Here is a 17,690-nt window from a genome sequence, read left to right as displayed (position 1 = left end):
TACTTGCCATGTTTTCGTAAGGGACAAGTTTTAAACAATCTTAAATTGATAAACTTTCAATAGACTTGATCTCAGTTGGGTTAAAACCTCATTCATGCACCTTAAAATAAAGTTAATAAAGAAATAGAGCAAACCGTCGACGGTTTGCCCTAGGTGCATCGATGGTTTCAGGCAGAGAGTTAATTGAATTTTGGCATGAAGGAAACCATCCACATTTTGAGCAAATCGTCGATGGTTTGGGGGAATTTGTCAACGGTTTGCGTAAGGATTCTATACCCAACGGCTATAAACAACTAGTTTTCAAAGTAAACAATTAATTTATTAGCCCAACGGTCATAAAACGGATAGTAGCTCAATTTGCATATAAATGCAAGTCCAAAGGCTTGTTTTAAGATTGATTTTTAGTAATCATATATGTTTTCAAGCACACTTCAATTAGTTCATAATCTTTGTGTTCAACTTCTCTCTTACTCTTCAATCTTAGTGTGATACATTACTTTGAGAGAGTTGTGTGAGGATTTTATTACATCAAATATCAGCTCATTCAAGGAACAATGTATTTGTAAATCATTTTCTTCCATTTGTTGTAAAAAGGGTTCTTGGTGAACCGAATTGCAAGTGTTCTTGGTGAACCTTGCTGAAAGGCTCTTGGTGAGCGAAAGAGATTTGCTCCCGTAGGAGTTGTGTTAGTGGATTGTGGAATCCATGGGTGTGACTCAAGGCATGGACATAGACAAGGGGCCAAACCACGTTAATATCGGTGTTAAGATTTCTTCCCTTCTCTTTAACTTATATCTTGTGCATTATTTATATTCTATATATTGTGATATAATTATTTGTATCTTGCAAATATTTTATATTTTGTAGAGAAAAGCGGAAATACGCAAAAGATTCTATTCACCCCACCTCTAAATTCAACCCAAGGGTCAATAATGAATATTGGAAGTGAGTTTTTGAGACCAATCTCCACACCCTTGGTGGGATTCGGGGGAGACGTAGTCCATCCTTTGGGCACGATAACACTCCCTTTGGCAATGGGGATACCTCCGCAACAGATTACCTTCATTATAGCTTCCTAGTGGTTGGCTGTCCTTTGATCTACAACATAATATTAGGTCATCCAACACTTAATGCAGCCTGAGTCGTGACCTCCACTTATCACTTTGAGGTAAAGTTTCCTACCCTAAACGAGGTCAGACTAATGAAAGGAGATCAGACGGCGGCACGCAACTGTTATGTGATGGCACTGAAAGGAAAGATAGAAGGAAAGGAGACCTTAGCAATTGAAGATCTGGAAGTAAGAGGGGAATACCCACAGATTAGTATGCAATATGAGGATCTGATCAATATTTTGATAAAGGGCGACCAGGAGAGATGCGCTCAAATTCGGAGCCAATTATCCAAGTCACTGAAAGAGGACTTGGTATGATTATTGAGCAAATATGCAGACATCTTCGCCTGGTCAAACGACAACATGTCAGGAATCAACCACTCAGTCATTGAGCATAGATTACAAGTGGATCTGAACCATCGCCCCATGAAGAAGAAGAAGAGAAGTTTCGTCATAGAACAAGTCAAGGTAATTGACGAAGAGGTAAACAAGCTTTTAAAAGCTAACTTTGTTAAGGAGTTCAATTATCCAAAGTGGCTCAGCAATATGGTTCTAGTGAAAAAGTCAAATGGGAAATGGTGGACCTGCATCAATTTAACAGACTTGAACAAGGCATGCCCCAAAGACTGTTTTCCTCTCCCACGAATTGACCAGCTAGTGGACTCTACATCTAGACATGAGCTCTTGAGCTATTCAAGCTACAACCAAATTTGTATGCACCCTCAGGATGAATAGAAGACTTCATTCATCACCAAAATAGGGCTCTATTGTTATAAAGTAATGCCCTTTGGATTAAAAAATGCAGGAGTGACCTACCAGAGGTTGGTGAATAAAATATTCAAAGATTTACTAGGGAACACCATGGAGGCTTATGTAGATGACATGCTAGTGAAAATTCTAAAGGAGGAGGAGCACTACAGGGATTTGAGTGGAGCATTCGAACTGCTATGCAGGTATAAGATGAGACTAAACCCAGCTAAATATGTAGTTGGTGTGTTTGCAGGAAAATTTTTAGGGTTTATGGTGACTCATAGGGGGATAGAAGCTAACCCTGATAAAATACAGGTGTTAATGGAGATGAGGGCTCCTCATACAAAAAAAGAAGTCCAAGTTTTAACTTGGAGGACTGCCTCGCTAAGTAGATTTTTCTCCTACTCCGGAGATAAGTGTCTGCAATTCTTTAAAGCATTACAAAATATAGGAGAATTCGAATGGGGAGAATAGCAAGTAAAGCTTTCAAACAGCTCAAGAAATACCTCAGAATTCCTAATGGTATCTTATTCTACCAATTCCTATCCTTATCGTAACTCAATCTTATACTCTGGTATAAATCATTCATAACCTAATACTCTAATATTTCCATATCCAGGCGATGTGAAATTAATCACACTTCCAGCTGGACATTGCTCTGATACCATCTGTAATGCCTCGACCCCCTACGTGGTCTCGAAGTGCTACAAATCTATTTATTTACTTGATAATCCACATACTAATATCATGTACACAGTGAAAAACATAAATATAATCTCCAATTATATAATACCAGAGTTTACTATTCCTATCCATAATCCAAATTAACTATTCACCACTTGTAATCACATATGTACATGTCTCCAAAACATAATCCCCAAATACTAGTATTCTCAACCATACATATCTCAGAAAACTTAAAACATTGAACATAAAACATAAATTTGTACATCTCAAAATTAACATAAAAATATACTCTTTTCTCTTTCTATTTCCCAAAAATGCTATAAAACCTCAAGCTCTCTAAGCTCGATCTCAAGGAAATCCTGAAAAAGATAAATTCATATTTGACATCTCAGTAAGGGAAGAAACAATATATTAAAACAGTGTGTGGCTAACATGAGTTTATATAACAACATATTATTTAACATTTGAAAATCGTTAACATAATTTCTGAAATCATTCTCTGAACCTAATCAATCACGTGCAAAAGATTTAACCCATAAGATTACCCAAGGATGGAGGTGATTACCCGCCCATACAAGTAGCACCCCTCTGCTCTGATACATTTGGCAACCCAACAGTCGCTACTGAAGCATACCAGGGCACTCACCTTACTCAGTAAGTCCTTAAGTATTAGATTAATCTCGTACTCATATAGTTCAAACAAAGGTTTACCAGCAAAGGCCCCAAGGATAGGGAAATCTACCCGACCATACAAGTAGGTTCCTTGTGCCCTAGTGCGTTATGCAGCTACTACTACATTTGATACCACTAGCGCACTCACATTTCTCAATAAGCCCTTAGGCGAAGAGTACGCCCCGCCCAATTGTAACATGTTCTACGAGCATAGGTACTTCTAATATCATAATACATTATTCTTTGTGTCATTATTCAACCATTCACATCTGTTCATGTTCATAGCTTTAACATTCATTGCATTTCACTTTAAGTGACTCTTTCCCATTTTACATTGTTCACATTTCATATTTCATTTCCGTTTCATTCATTTCATTTCATACTCAGCATCTTTCAGCTGGTTTACCCAGCATCTTTTAGTTGTTTACATGGTTGCATTAACACACACAAGCAGCATAGTTCATATCATATTTCATTCTCAATGCATTACTTACTTAACCTACATCTTATACATTTAACATATATTTGCACAGAACTTACATTTACTCATGTCACACAATTTAGCAATAAAATTCATACACTGCCTATAAAATAAGTCAACCAACATTTAATGTTTATTACTGAAAATACCTTTCATTTCTTACATAATTATCTTGAAAATATTTTCCACTTTCATGAGTTTATTTTCACATATACATATCTAATAAATTGCGCTAAACTCGGAAAAGTATAATTTAAATGGTTGGCATTTTAAACCGATACCAAAACATATACACATATATATAACACAATTTATTTTCTATTAAATTCATAAAAATTTTGATTTAATATATATTTTTCTCCTTACCTGATTCCTGAAAAGTCCGATAAAACCCCAGCCTATGCCCCACGGCATTCAAAACCCCCGAGCCCTGAAATTCAAATTTCACCATATTATTTGTTGCAATCCCAAGAGTAACTTTCCCTAAAATTCCCCTACGTTCTGAATACCCTAAATAGCCTAATAAAAGCCTAAATTGTTAAACTTACCCCCGATTTAGGATTGCTACCCCGGAGCTCCAATTCGAAAACTCGCTCCGGGTAGATTGCATAGAATCTCCCCATGAATCTCCTGACAATTTTTGTTCGTTAATTGGGCTTATGGTTTAAGAGATATTGAGAATTGACCTTACCCCATGAGATATGCCTATGCTGCTTCCATGACAGATCTGCTCTAGTAGAAGTGTCAATGGCAGCGAGCAAAGCCCAACGGTATTTTCGAATTTCCGATCGGCCAAATATCGGAGACAAAATTGAGGAGAGTGGGAGAGAGGGGTGGAGGAGACGAGGGAGCGCTGCTCTCTCTGCATCCTCTGCATTTTTCTTCTTCTTGAAGGATTCTCATCCTTCAGGATATACATATAATATATTTATATATATATATATATATATCATTATAATATTATATTATTTATTATTATTATTATTTTTACTTACTTTAACACTTAACTTATATCATATACTTATATTTATATATATATATATATATATATAATCACTATTTTACTTAATTAATTCAAGTTAATAATGTTTAACTAATTAATTACTAATAAATAATTTTAATTTAATTTAATTTTTTTTACTATCCCCTTTATTTGTTTATTTAATACATTAATTTAATAATGTTTAACTAATTAATTGGTTAATAATTTTAATTATTTATTTTAAAAAAAAATTTCTAGGTTATTACATACAGTACCTTTGGGACAGGTCTCTACTAGAAAACAAGAAACAGTCTATGAAGATAAGGAGGAAGGCAGCCAGGTACACACTTATACACAAAGGTTTGTACAAACGATCTTTGACGTTGGCATATTTACGGTGCTTGGGTAGCAAGGAAGGGGAGTATATATTGAGGGATATTCGGGAACCATTTGGCTAGTAGAGCCTTGGCCCACAAGGCTCTGCAGCAAGAGTATTATTGGCCTATTGTGAGAAAAAGAGGTGATAAAACTGGTGAAGAGGTGTAATTGATGCAAAAAATATGCCAATATACCACACTAGCCAGCCAGCACGTTATCCCCCTTAACTAGTCAGTGTCTCGTCACTCAATAAGGACTAGATATACTAGGGTCGTTACCACAAGTAGTTGGGAAGTGAAAGTTCTTATTGGTTGCCATCAACTACTTCACAAAATGGGTGGAAGTTGAAGCTCTGTCATATATAATAGAGCACAACATCAACAAGTTTATATGGGCTTCAGTCATATGTAGATACGGAGTACCCTGAGCCATAGTGACAGATCATGGAAGGTAGTCTAATAACAGTCATTACAAAACTTTTTGTGCTAACCTTGGCATAAGGCTACTCTTTGCATCGGTGGAACATCCACAAAGCAACGGGTAGGTGGACACTACAAAAAATAAGGTTATTAGTGACGGTTTTGAATTAATCGTTATATATGCTGTTACTAATACTTATTAGTGACGAATTTTTCAAACCATCACTAATAATAGAGTATTAGTAATGGATTAAAACCGTCACTAAAAAACCTAAGCCCGTCACTATAAATTCTACACCAGCTCGATAAAAAATCGTCACTAAGCCATAGTATTAGTGACGGTTTTAAATTCGTCACTAATGCTCTATTATTAGTGACGATTTGAAAATCATCACTATTGCTCACAGGCAACTATTAGTGATGGTTTTCAAACCATCACTAATACTATATTATTAGCGACGGTTTGAAAACCTTCACTAAAACTCTTTAAAAAAAGGTAATTATTAGTGATGGTTTTGAAACCTTCACTAATACTTAAATTGGACAATTAGTAGTGACAATTTTAAAATTGTCACTAATAATTTTAAATTAATTTTTTTCCAATTATTAATCCCTGTAAAAATCTGTAATTACATTTTCGTATACGTAACATTAAACCATAATTGCTAAAAAATTTATAAATTATTCAAAATTCTAATTCTAATTCAAATTCAAATTTAAATAAAAATACAAATATATTATAAAAATTCAAATTTAAATACAAATACATTATACAAAGAATGAAGTGAAGGACCATGGCCAGTAGCTTCACGAGAAACATGTAAACCTCTTTGTTAGCCATAAATGAAATTTATCAATATTTTATTAGGCTTCATTCGACATTTTATGCCTTTATTGGGATGCAAAAAATGTGATAAAGCGTATAAATAAAGTCATACATTGGTCCATAAAAAATATAAAACGATATTAAAAGATTAGAATTTTAGAAATATATGTTATAGTTACAAATCAATGGCAGCTCTTCAATGTTCTAATATATAGAATCTTTCTCTTAGCTATAAAATTTTACAATGTCAAATTTTTAGATGTCTAAGTTACGCATGTCTACAGCAAACTAAATCTCCTAAGAATTTTGTATATAGTCATATTGCACAACAAGTAGGATACATCGAATTGGACAATCCTTAAAAGAGACATCTTAACGGATCGAGCTTAAATTTAACTTCATTGTTGAAGATTCAAGTTAATATTGACAAAGAAGAAGGGGATATGGAGAGGGATATGCAAGTTACCTCATATTGTGTAGCAAAAGCACTATATAGGCCACTGATGAATGAAAAATATAGGCCACTGATGAATGCTCAGCGAGATCAAGGGTGTCAGTCACCTAGGGACAGCGGGAGACTGGGAAAGGGGTTCGATGGGGGTCGCTGCGGGAGACTGGGAGAGGGCGTACGTACTAGGCCGTCAGTCCTCTAGGGCTCCGACGAAGCCTGATATGTTTGGTGAACAAGGCATACCAGGCGAGAGCAGCGGGAGACTGGGAGGCCGAGAGAGGTTCGTGGGAGCAGGAGGGGAAGAGGACGAGCCAACTGGGGAGCATGAGGGGAAAGTGTTGGAAAATATCCCACGGAAAGGAATAAGGTTTTTTGGGCATTAGTGACGGTTTCAAAACCGTCACTACTATTCTCCATTTAATTTTTTTAAAATAACATAGCATTAGTGACGATCCACAATTCGTCACTAATAATGGCCTAGTAGTGACGAACTAATGGTGACGAATTTATAAATTCGTCACTAATATTCTGAACTTAAATTTTTTTATTTTTTTTTTATAAAAAAAAGAAATATTAGTGACGCATCTAAAAATTCGTCACTATTGGTCCTTTATTAGTGACAAATTTACGACATCGTTATTAATACTCTGAAATTAAATTTTTATTATTTATTTTTAAAAATGATGTATTAGTGACGACTCTCAAATCCGTCACTAATAAGTGACCAATAGTGACGAATTTATAAATTTGCCACTAATATTCTAAACTTAAAATTTTTTTTTTTTTTTTAAAAAGGAAGTATTAGTGACGGTTGTCGAATTTATCACTAATAATGGACCAATAGTGACGAACCTACAAATTTGTCACTAATACTCTGAACTTAAAATTTTTTATTTTCTTAGAAAAATAGTACTAACGGTTATTTAATTGTCACTAATGTTTATCTTTTAGTGATTGATTGAATTTGTCACTAATACCCCAGAAATCATCACTAATATTTTCTCGGGTTAATTTATGCACAAAAAATGTTTTCGCGCGTTATTTTCCGATTTTTAGTGACGAACGTATTAGTGACTAATTCAATTTCGTCACTAATATGTTTGTCACTAAAAATCGGTTTTTTTATAGTGCTAGCCTAACTTATACTAACTATGATTGAGGATTGAGCCTCATAAGACTCCATCTCAAACGAAAGAAAAGGTTATAAAGGACAAATAGAAGAACAAATTTTAATCTTCTTACACTTGGATTGAAAAATGAACTTTCAACAAATATTTGAAGAACACATGAAGAACACGAAGAAAGCGTGAAGAACACGAAGAACACGTGAAGAAAGCGAAGAAGGTGTGAAGAACATGTGAAGAATAGAGGGAAAAGTGATGTGCATACAAGACAAACAAAGTTCTGAGTAAAACAAACAAAGACAAAGAGGGAATTCAAATAGAAGGGAGAACGGTGTACCTAGCAAATGCCAAAAGACTTCCGTTGGAGACAAAAAAGGTATGAACAGATGACTCCCTTTTATAGAGAAAAATTGGCATGAACTTTTGGCGTGAATCTCATAAATCACACATCACAATAAGGCGGTAATCACTAGGACGCGCGAATCCCAAACAAAGTACAAATATCAATGGGGTGAAGATCTCAAACAAGTACGCATCCCAAACAGGTACGCATCTGAAACAGCTACGCACCCGGAATAGGTACATATCCCAAAAACAACTGCGAGTCCTAAGAATGGCTACAAGCCCCTTAATGATTTCGAATCACAAAGAAGCGGCCCAACTGATGGGCATAGCCCATGAGGCTTGAAGATGCAGCCCAATGGATTAGCAAAGCTCATAAAGCCTATAAGCCAAAATAGATTAGCACAGCTCTTAAGGCATGAAGAAACGACCCAACTGATAAGAAAAGCTCATGAGGCCTGAAAATAGCCGAAATAGATAGGAACAATTCATGAGGCATGAAGAAACGACCCAATTGATGAGCAAAGCTCGTGAGGCCTGAAAATAGCCTAAACAGATGAGCACAGCTCATGAGGCATGAAGAAACGGCCCTATAGATGATTAAAGCTCATGAGGCCTGAAGAGATAGTCCAAACTGATGAGCAAAGCTCATGAGGCCGGAAGAGGTAGCTTAAACAGATGAGCACAGCTCATGAGGCATGAAGGAAGAACCCTATTGATGAGCAAAGCTCATAAGGCCTATTGCCCAAATAGATGAGCGCAGCTCATAAAGCATGAAGAAATGGATTATGAAATCAAACCAAATAGTTGCTCGGGTTAAGTAATCCAACCAAAGAAGCTGCTTGGATCATTAGCTGCTTGGATTAAGAGCTATCTAGATTGAAGCTACTTGGATTAAGAGCTGCTTGATTTAACTAATCCAACTAAAAGAGCTGCTCAGATTATGAAATCGAACCAAAGAGTAGCTCTAATTAGGTAATCCAACCAATGGAGTTGCTCGGATCATCAGCTGCTCGGGTTAAAAGCTGCTCGAATTGAAGATGCTTGGATTAGAATTTGCTCAAAGAGGTGCTTGGATTATGAAATCCAACCAAAAAGCTACTCGGATTAAGTCATCCAACCAAAGGAGTTGCTCGGATCATCAGCTGCTCAGATTAAGAGCTGGTCAAATTGAAGCTGCTCAAATTAAAAGCTGCTCAATTTAAGTAATCCAACCAAAAGAGTTCCTCGAATTATGAAATCCAACCAAAGAGGTGCTCGGATTAAGTAATCCAACCAAAGGAGCTGCTCGGATCATCAGCTACTTGGATTAAAAACTGTTCAAAGAGCTGCTCGAATTATGAAATCCAACCAAAGGAGCTGCTCAAATCATAAGTTGCTTGAATTTTTGACAAAAGAGCTTCTTGGATTATTCTATTCGAATAGCTACTCATCTCTTTCAGAAACACTAAAATATAGTTGAACAACTGCTTGGTTTGATAAAAAAAATATAAGTCGATCAATTGCTCGGAAGGTTTGGACATGAAGATATAGTCGAGCAATTGCTCGGAGTGACCGCATTCCCGATCAAATAATCGACTTGGATGAACTGAGGTTGACTCGGTGGTCCATGAGCAGCTCAGACGAGTAAGATGGAAAGATTGGTTCGGCGGTTCCTAAACGACTCAGATAAGATAAGATGGCAACATCAGCTTGGCAAGTGATTAGGCATCTCAAACGAGCCGAGAAAGCGGCTTGGACGAGTAAGATGGAAAGATCGGCTCGACGGTTCCTAAACGGCTCGGATAACATAAGATGACAACATCAGCTCGGCAAGCGACTAGGCAGCTCGAACGAGCCGAGAATGGTGTGGACAAGACAGATGCGACTCGGATGATATGAAAATGGCTTGAATAAGCCGATAAGTTGTTCGATAAGAACCAAAGCAGCTCGGAAAAGTACACAACCTAAAAAAAAAACGAGAGGAGATTACCTTCCAATAGCATTTAAAGTCTTTGAACTTTGGAAATGAGTTTCAAAAATTTGAAACCTGAAGGAGATCAACTGATATACCCCAAAAACATCCTCATTTTAAAGGAGGAACGATTTCAATTCCTCCATTAAACCACCTTCTATAACTGACGGGGAGATTAAATCACCCACATTGATGAGAGAGACGGTTACGAAATCATATTCAAAATCCCCATATCAATGTCTATAAAGTTTAAGTAACTCCTACAAGCACAATAATGCGCTCATGAATACCATATCACTGAAGGATCAACCTCCACCACTATAAAAGGGAACCTGGAGAAGAGGTAAGACATCTCATTCATACCTATTCTTTTACTGTTGCAATTAGGCAGCCTCTCAACAAAGTCTCTTACTCAGGCATCAGAATGATTTCCCGGAATACGCCTCGAATCCTCCAAACTATCCTTACCTTCTCTCTTTCAAGTGGTCGTAATCGAGGAATCGTTCAATTTCATTTAGCAACAATGACGATGATGATGTGAAAGTCTACTTGGAAAATAAAACATATATAGCACAACAAAGCTAGCTTATCCGGGATACGTATCTCATGATTAAAGAAAAAAATGGCTTATCCAAGTATACATTTTGGTTTGATTTTTTTTCCCTTTTTTGATCCATACAAATCTTATGAAGATGTATTATTAAACAGTATTACTATTCTATGAAATCAAGTGCATTTATTTTTAATTTTTTTTTCCCACTCCTTGGTTTAATTTATTCCCAAATACTATGTGTGTGTTGTCGATGCCAAAAAGTGGATATATGGGACAATACACTATCCTCCCTTGCTTTGCATGCGTCATTAATGCAATACTATCTTGGCTGGGTGCATGCACCCTTAATTCTGCATCAACCAAAGCTAGGTACAAATACATGCATGCACTACGGGTTACCCTTTTGAGGGTTGAATTCAAACTTCAACTTTTGGGGACAAAAATTTAACACAAACTTTCAATCAAAAGTAGCAAAATAAATTAAGGACAAAGGAGGGAGCAGCAATTTTCCTGGATAGAATTTAAAAGGAAAAAAAGAATATATATGTATACAGGAGTCCAGACGGAGGATTATATATATATATATATATATATATATATATAGGAGGAGGAGGTAGCTAGAAAGGTGCAGCAATGGTAGGCAGAAAACAAGATCCGACATGCACCCTTCAATGGCACCAAACCCTAACTTGCCATGGAAAAGTACTCCAGACTATTCTACCTATATATCTATTCTTCCTTTAGGTTGGGAGAAGAAACCTTCGTGGGAGTTAATACAATAAGACAAATTCAAGGGATTCGCATTTGCAAAGGCCTGCATAAATAAATAAATAAAACTTCAATTTAATTTTCTTTAAAATAAAAAATAAAAAAAAAAGCTACCGTGTAGTTAAAGAAGATCAAAGGTAAATCTTTTATATATTATTATTTGTGGTTGAGGCCTCATGTGTTGTGCACGTGGGCACTCAGCGTTCGATTTGCCTGGATTTTAGCCGCCGATGATTGTGACTAATATGATTTCTTTACTAATTCTTCTACACTTTATATATATATAATTTTTATAATAAAAAAGTCGTTTTGTTTGGCTTGTCAGAGAAAAGGTACTTGTAATATTAAGAACTTATAAAAAATTTTAAAAGTGATTAGAAATTTTGTTTTCAAGGCAGGTAACTGTAAATAGTTATAATTGCTTATAAGTTCTGAATAATATGCATTTATATTATGCCCTTGCGATTGGCTCGTGGTAGGGTGGTAAAATAGATTAACGGGTCGAACTTGGACGGGTCGTGAATGAGTAGGAGTTAAACGGGTTCGAATTCAGGTATACAAATGGGTAATTAACATATAAACTCAAACTCATCCGTTTAATAAACGGGTACCCATTAAGAATCCATTTAAAAATATAATTTACTTATTTTTATTTTTTTAAAACATTTCATATAAAGCGATATTTTTTTTTTTTATAAAAAAACAGCACTCTTTTATTTTTTTTATTAATATCTTAACAAAAAAACATAAAATGTAGAAAATAGTATATATCTTTAATTAATTTTTTTAATATATATATATAGACACATACACACACACACATACCAAATTAAACGGGTCATCCAGCAAGTACCTAACACAAACCTGCCTAACTCGTTTATTAAACAGGTCGGGCTTGGGTTGATTCGTTTATAAATAGGTCACATTTTACTAAACTCAAACCCCATTTAAACAAACGGGTTACGGGTCACCTGCTAGGTTTTAAACCATTTTTACCACCCCTAGCTCAGATGAGAAACTCAAAGTTCTTTTGTTTAAATGATCATGGTTCGATTCTTGGGGGTTACAAATTTCCATTTGAAATGAATACCTTGGTATTTAAGTGAAGAATGGTAGAGACGCAGACCCATTATTTCGGTGGATTAATAGAGTGTCCAGAGGGTCTTGGACACCATCATTTAAAAAAAAAACATTTACATTACTCGTATTATAAAACATATTACATGTTCTAATGTTATATTTTATTATATTTCAACAAAATAATATGCATAATATATTTTGTACAATCATACTTATCAAATGTTAACTTATAATATATATTTTACATCATAATATATTATTAATTACCACAAAAAATATTAGTTATGACCCTTAATCATAGAGAAGAATAATATTAGAAATAGAGAGCATTAATTCGTATTATTATGATATTTAATTACTTTATAACATATTATCCATATTATAATAAGTTTGATGCAATTATATGTGCAAAAATGGTAGAATAATGCATTTTTATCCACAATATATCACATATTAACACAATAATAAAATTTTATAGAATTGAAAATTATTGTATAAAGTTATAAAAAACATAATTGAGCGCAATATTGTAAAATATATAATACAATAGTATTACAATACAATGTAGCATCATATAATACTCCTATCTAATCATATATTATTATTATTATTATTATTATTATTATCTCATAGTAAGACATTGTTATAATTGTACATATATGTCAACTATATATAAAAAATATTAATTATTAAATTATTGTGACAATATTATTAGTCAAAATTCAATACTCATCAATATGCCGTACCAAACAAAGTCTTCTATTGTGGGTTGAACTAGGATTGGCATGATAGATTTTAATGAGGTGGTGATGATAATTTATTAGAATTTGAAATCATACTATTAAAAATAGATATGGTCCAATGGAGGCATGTAGTTTCAATACAGTTTTGTGTGAAATCTTAATTGCTTGAGAAAATTCTAGAGTGCTGTTGTTTCTTTTTGTACTTTAAATTGCTTTCCACTTTTATATTTTTATTTGAAGATGATAAATTTTTATAACAATTGGGATTGAGTAAAACAAGCAAGAATGATAATGGTGAAGAGAATTTGGGACCTTTATTATTTATAGTCTTTGTATAAAATGATTTTAATTTTTACAAGTTTTTTTTTTTCTGATAATAGTTCAAAATTTTAAATTTATGGCTGAATTTTTATTTTTATTTTTATTTTAAAAAATATATTGATTATGATAAATTTTTACAGATAATAAAGATTACAAGAACGGAATGCAATTCATAACATTATTTATAGTAAGTAAATTAATATGCAATAAGATTAACAAGCCACTAAGATGGCGCGTCATATAATCCAACTGCAATAACAATGATAACACTTAAACCTTGGGTAACTTTTTTACTCATAAAAAAAAATAAAGACACAAATTACTAGATAACATTGTTAAAAAATGCAAACAAATTAATAATTCAATGGAACAAATAATGGTACAGTTATCCAAGAAAATTTGAAGAAAATTAAATAAAAGACGTCAAAATGCATTACATTTATTTTTATTCGGAAGATGCATGCGTGCATACATACATACATAACATGCATGATGCATGCATGCATGCATCCATAGAGAGAATGAAGAAAAGGGGTAGTGTGGAAAGGGGTGAAATGTATGGAAGCGCAGCCCATTAAGATATCTAGAATTAGAATATTCAAAAAATGAAGCGTATTTGGTTGCACGTCCCCAATAAACTACACAGCTGCCAATCTGTCAAAGACGACTCCTTCCCATATTAAAACACCACCTTCCCCACCCTTCCCCATCTTTCCTCATCTTACCCCCTTCTTCACCTCCAAATCATCCCCAATCCATCCCTCCACTAGATCCTCGCCGTCCATCATCGTCCGTGCCTTCAATCCCCGCCGTCCTTTAATGATGGACCGCAGATTCCACACCAACCCTTTTCTCCACGATCAGCAGGACGATCCCGGAACCTCCCCGGAAAACGCCCCCGACTCTCCCCTCTCCGGCGACGACACCAAGGTGTCTGCTACCGCGCCCTCCCCTCAAAAAAGGTTTGTCTCTGATCAGCTTGCTATTATTTCCGGCGAAATTTCTGCGGAATTTACAAAATTAATCCCGGCGAGAACTGAGGCTGTTTCGGGCCGTTAGCTTTTAAATTTTAATTAACGGTAGTTTTTTTTTTTTCTTTTTTCGGGGGTTGCAGTAAGAGGAGTGTGCAGAAGAAGAGGGTGGTGTCGGTACCAATTGGTGACGTGGACGGATCTCGGAGCAAGGGGGAGGGATACCCGCCGTCCGATTCGTGGGCCTGGAGGAAGTACGGCCAGAAGCCCATTAAAGGGTCCCCTTATCCCAGGTGAGTTCTCCCTTTCTTTATTTTCCTTCAATCCGCAACCTCTCGCCGCCGACTCTGGCGGCTCTGTCTAACATGCGCGCGAGAAACCACTCGACTGTCGTCCAGACGAGGCGGCCGCAGGAAGCCACGTTGCCTCGGCGATTTCGTCGCTCGAGTGACGCCTGTCCGCGTGGCCGGAGCATTTTAGCACGAGGGCGGCGTTGCTAAAATGCATTGATTGAGTGACTGGTTGTAGGGGGAATGCCCACTCGCGACTGCAACGCGTGGTGAACACGCTCCCAAACCAATGCTAGTGGGCTGCAGTGTGGCTCACCTCACCTTTTCTCTCTCTTTTTTTTTTTTTTTGGTTCTCCCGTTTAAAGGTTGAAGAGAAAGAGGTTTGATGGATGATGAAAAGGCCAAAAAGAAAGGTAAAAAAAAAAAAAGCTGTGAGACTTTATGTGGCTCGTCACTTTATATTTTTCATTTTCCACAAATTTGAATTATATGCTACAATTACGCATTTCACAAATATAGGAAAAAACAATTTCCTCTTAATCCTCAATCATTTTGGGGTTATGCAAAATTATATCTTACTTTGATTTTAATTTTCTTTTCTTTTAATATAAAAGGTCCACATAAATCATTTACCCTTTTTTGATATTATAAGATTTTCTTTAGTTTAATAAAAAAAAATTAATTAGACCATTCCAAACAATTATATATATATATATATATATATAAGAAATTAATTCATAAGTATAAAACAACCATTAATCGTTATTTTGATTCTATGTAATTTTCTTAGAAAAAATGAATGTATTTATTATTTTTTGCAAAGTGAGAATCCTAACAAGTTTCTATGAATTGATTTTGCTTATTTTTATCATATTGATGATTAAATACTTCCTACTATAAAAATGTTTTTTTTATTCAAAAAAAAAAAATAAATAACTTGATGGAGGAAACTATGACAGTCACTTGGGCCCACTCGTATCAATAATTGTGATTGCACTACTCCTTTACTCTTAATTACCTACAATACTGCTCAGATGATAATAGAAAATAATATTTTAAAATTTCTTTCAAACAAAATCCTTTTAGCATCCTCTTATTTTTTTTTTTTTTCAACTTTCTCTCTTTGATAAGTTTATTGTGTAATTTTTTGTGTTACAGAATGTTGTTATTTTTATTAAGATTATTAATATTTCTAAATTACAAAATAATAATATGTTCAGTTGCACAAAATCATTCTAATTATCTAATTTTTTTTAAAAAAAAAAACTAAAGAAAAAAGGTTCCAAAATTACAATTTAATTTAGCGGATCCAACAGCTTGATTTTCATAGGATTAACTATTGGTGTGACCCCTAATGCATAGAATCACCAAAGCAATCTTAAATTTTCACACATTTTACTTTAAGAAATTTTGATACAGTCAAGACACCTCAAATTAATATGAAATATGAGTGAAAACTTTTACCCATTTATGGAAAAAAAAATGAACAGAAAAAATTTTATAGAATTTAAATGTTATAAGAAAAGGTAACAATTTATATATTGAACAGAAATATCAATAGGGCAAGATATGATTTTAATTTTATTTATTTATTTTCCCCGGGAGGGAGAGGGGTCTCACAGCTTTGGTTGTGGCAGGGGATACTATCGATGCAGCAGTTCCAAGGGTTGCCCCGCCCGGAAGCAGGTCGAGAGGAGCCGCCTGGACCCCACCATGCTCCTCATCACCTACTCCTTCGATCACAACCACCCCTCGCCGCCCCACAAACACCACCCCCACCACCACCACCACCACCACCCTGCTGTCGCAGTCGCTGCCGCCGCCGCCCCCACCTCGGCCGCGGCTTCCCCTCTCGTCCTGCCCGACGAAGATCGCGCCGTCTTCGCGACCCAACCGGATCTCGATCCCGACGACAAGTTCACTGACCTCGGCGACGACTCGCTGCTCGCGGCCGGCGAGTTCGGGTGGTTCTCCGACGTCGCCTCCACCGTCCTCGAGAGCCCCGCTCTCCCCGGAGGCTGCCACGTGGACGAGGTGGCCGTCGTGTACCCGATGGGCGAGGAGGACGAGTCCCTGTTCGCCGACCTCGGCGAGCTGCCGGAGTGCTCGGTTGTTTTCCGGCGAAGCTTTCTGGAGCAGAGCGAGTCGGGTCGGCGGTGTAGCATTGCGGCTCCCTGGTGCGGCGGTACAGGATAAGACCGCTGCTCCCCCTTCGCTTTGTCTTAATTTTCAACGGTGGAGATGGTCTTAATCCACGTGATGCGTTGTCCATGGGCCACATGACACGAAAACGTTTTAAATATGATTCATTTACCATTTTTTCTTTGTTTTAATTTAATTTTTGATCAATAAAAGGGCATTAATTATTTAGCATGGAAGCCATTTCTTTTACATATTTAAGCTTTTCCCTTTGCGAATTTGTAATTTAAAATTAGAGAAATTGATGGACCTACATTCATTTTTCATTTCACGAATCTGGATTTAGGATAAAGTCGTGAAAGTTGGTAATCAAAACCTGTTGCTGTTATATCAGATCTCTTTTCCTTATCTTTCTGTGATTCAACAAAGCGAAGCGGGCCCTTAAACGAGTGCTGTGAAATGGACAAGTTTGGTCGCCTACACAATGAGCTCAGGCAGATGGGCCTATTGACTTAGTTTATCATTATATTGACTTATATTATCAACTTACTCTATAAAAATAGTGAAATTAGGTACACTGCACGTGTTACTTTTATTATATGATAATAGAGTAGACTATGCTAATCTAAACTTTAATTCGTGGAGTAA

The 17,690-nt window shown here is 35.8% G+C and overlaps 1 protein-coding gene across 1 annotated transcript; it reads left to right on the top strand.

Annotated features, from left to right (window-relative positions):
- Nucleotides 1–14,223: 14,223 nt before the first annotated feature.
- LOC131149361 (probable WRKY transcription factor 65) lies at nt 14,224–17,281 on the top strand. The gene is made up of 3 exons (XM_058099749.1): nt 14,224–14,604; nt 14,757–14,906; nt 16,541–17,281. The coding sequence occupies exons 1-3, from the start codon at nt 14,462–14,464 to the stop codon at nt 17,097–17,099; spliced, it is 852 nt and encodes a 283-aa protein (XP_057955732.1). The 5' UTR covers nt 14,224–14,461; the 3' UTR covers nt 17,100–17,281.
- The last annotated feature ends 409 nt before the right edge of the window (nt 17,282–17,690 follow it).

The sequence above is a fragment of the Malania oleifera genome, chromosome 2 (genome assembly GCF_029873635.1).
Source record: "Malania oleifera isolate guangnan ecotype guangnan chromosome 2, ASM2987363v1, whole genome shotgun sequence".
NCBI classification, from domain to species: Eukaryota; Viridiplantae; Streptophyta; class Magnoliopsida; order Santalales; family Ximeniaceae; genus Malania; species Malania oleifera.
This window is presented reverse-complemented; position numbering and strand designations above follow the sequence as displayed.

Excerpts from the sequence above, each read along its gene's own strand:
- LOC131149361 (XM_058099749.1), top strand. The coding sequence starts at position 14,462 with ATGATGGACCGCAGATTCCACACCAACCCTTTTCTCCACGATCAGCAG. Across the intron at positions 14,605-14,756 it reads GCGCCCTCCCCTCAAAAAAG|TAAGAGGAGTGTGCAGAAGA; the intron begins GTTTGTCTCTGA and ends CGGGGGTTGCAG. Across the intron at positions 14,907-16,540 it reads AAAGGGTCCCCTTATCCCAG|GGGATACTATCGATGCAGCA; the intron begins GTGAGTTCTCCC and ends TGGTTGTGGCAG.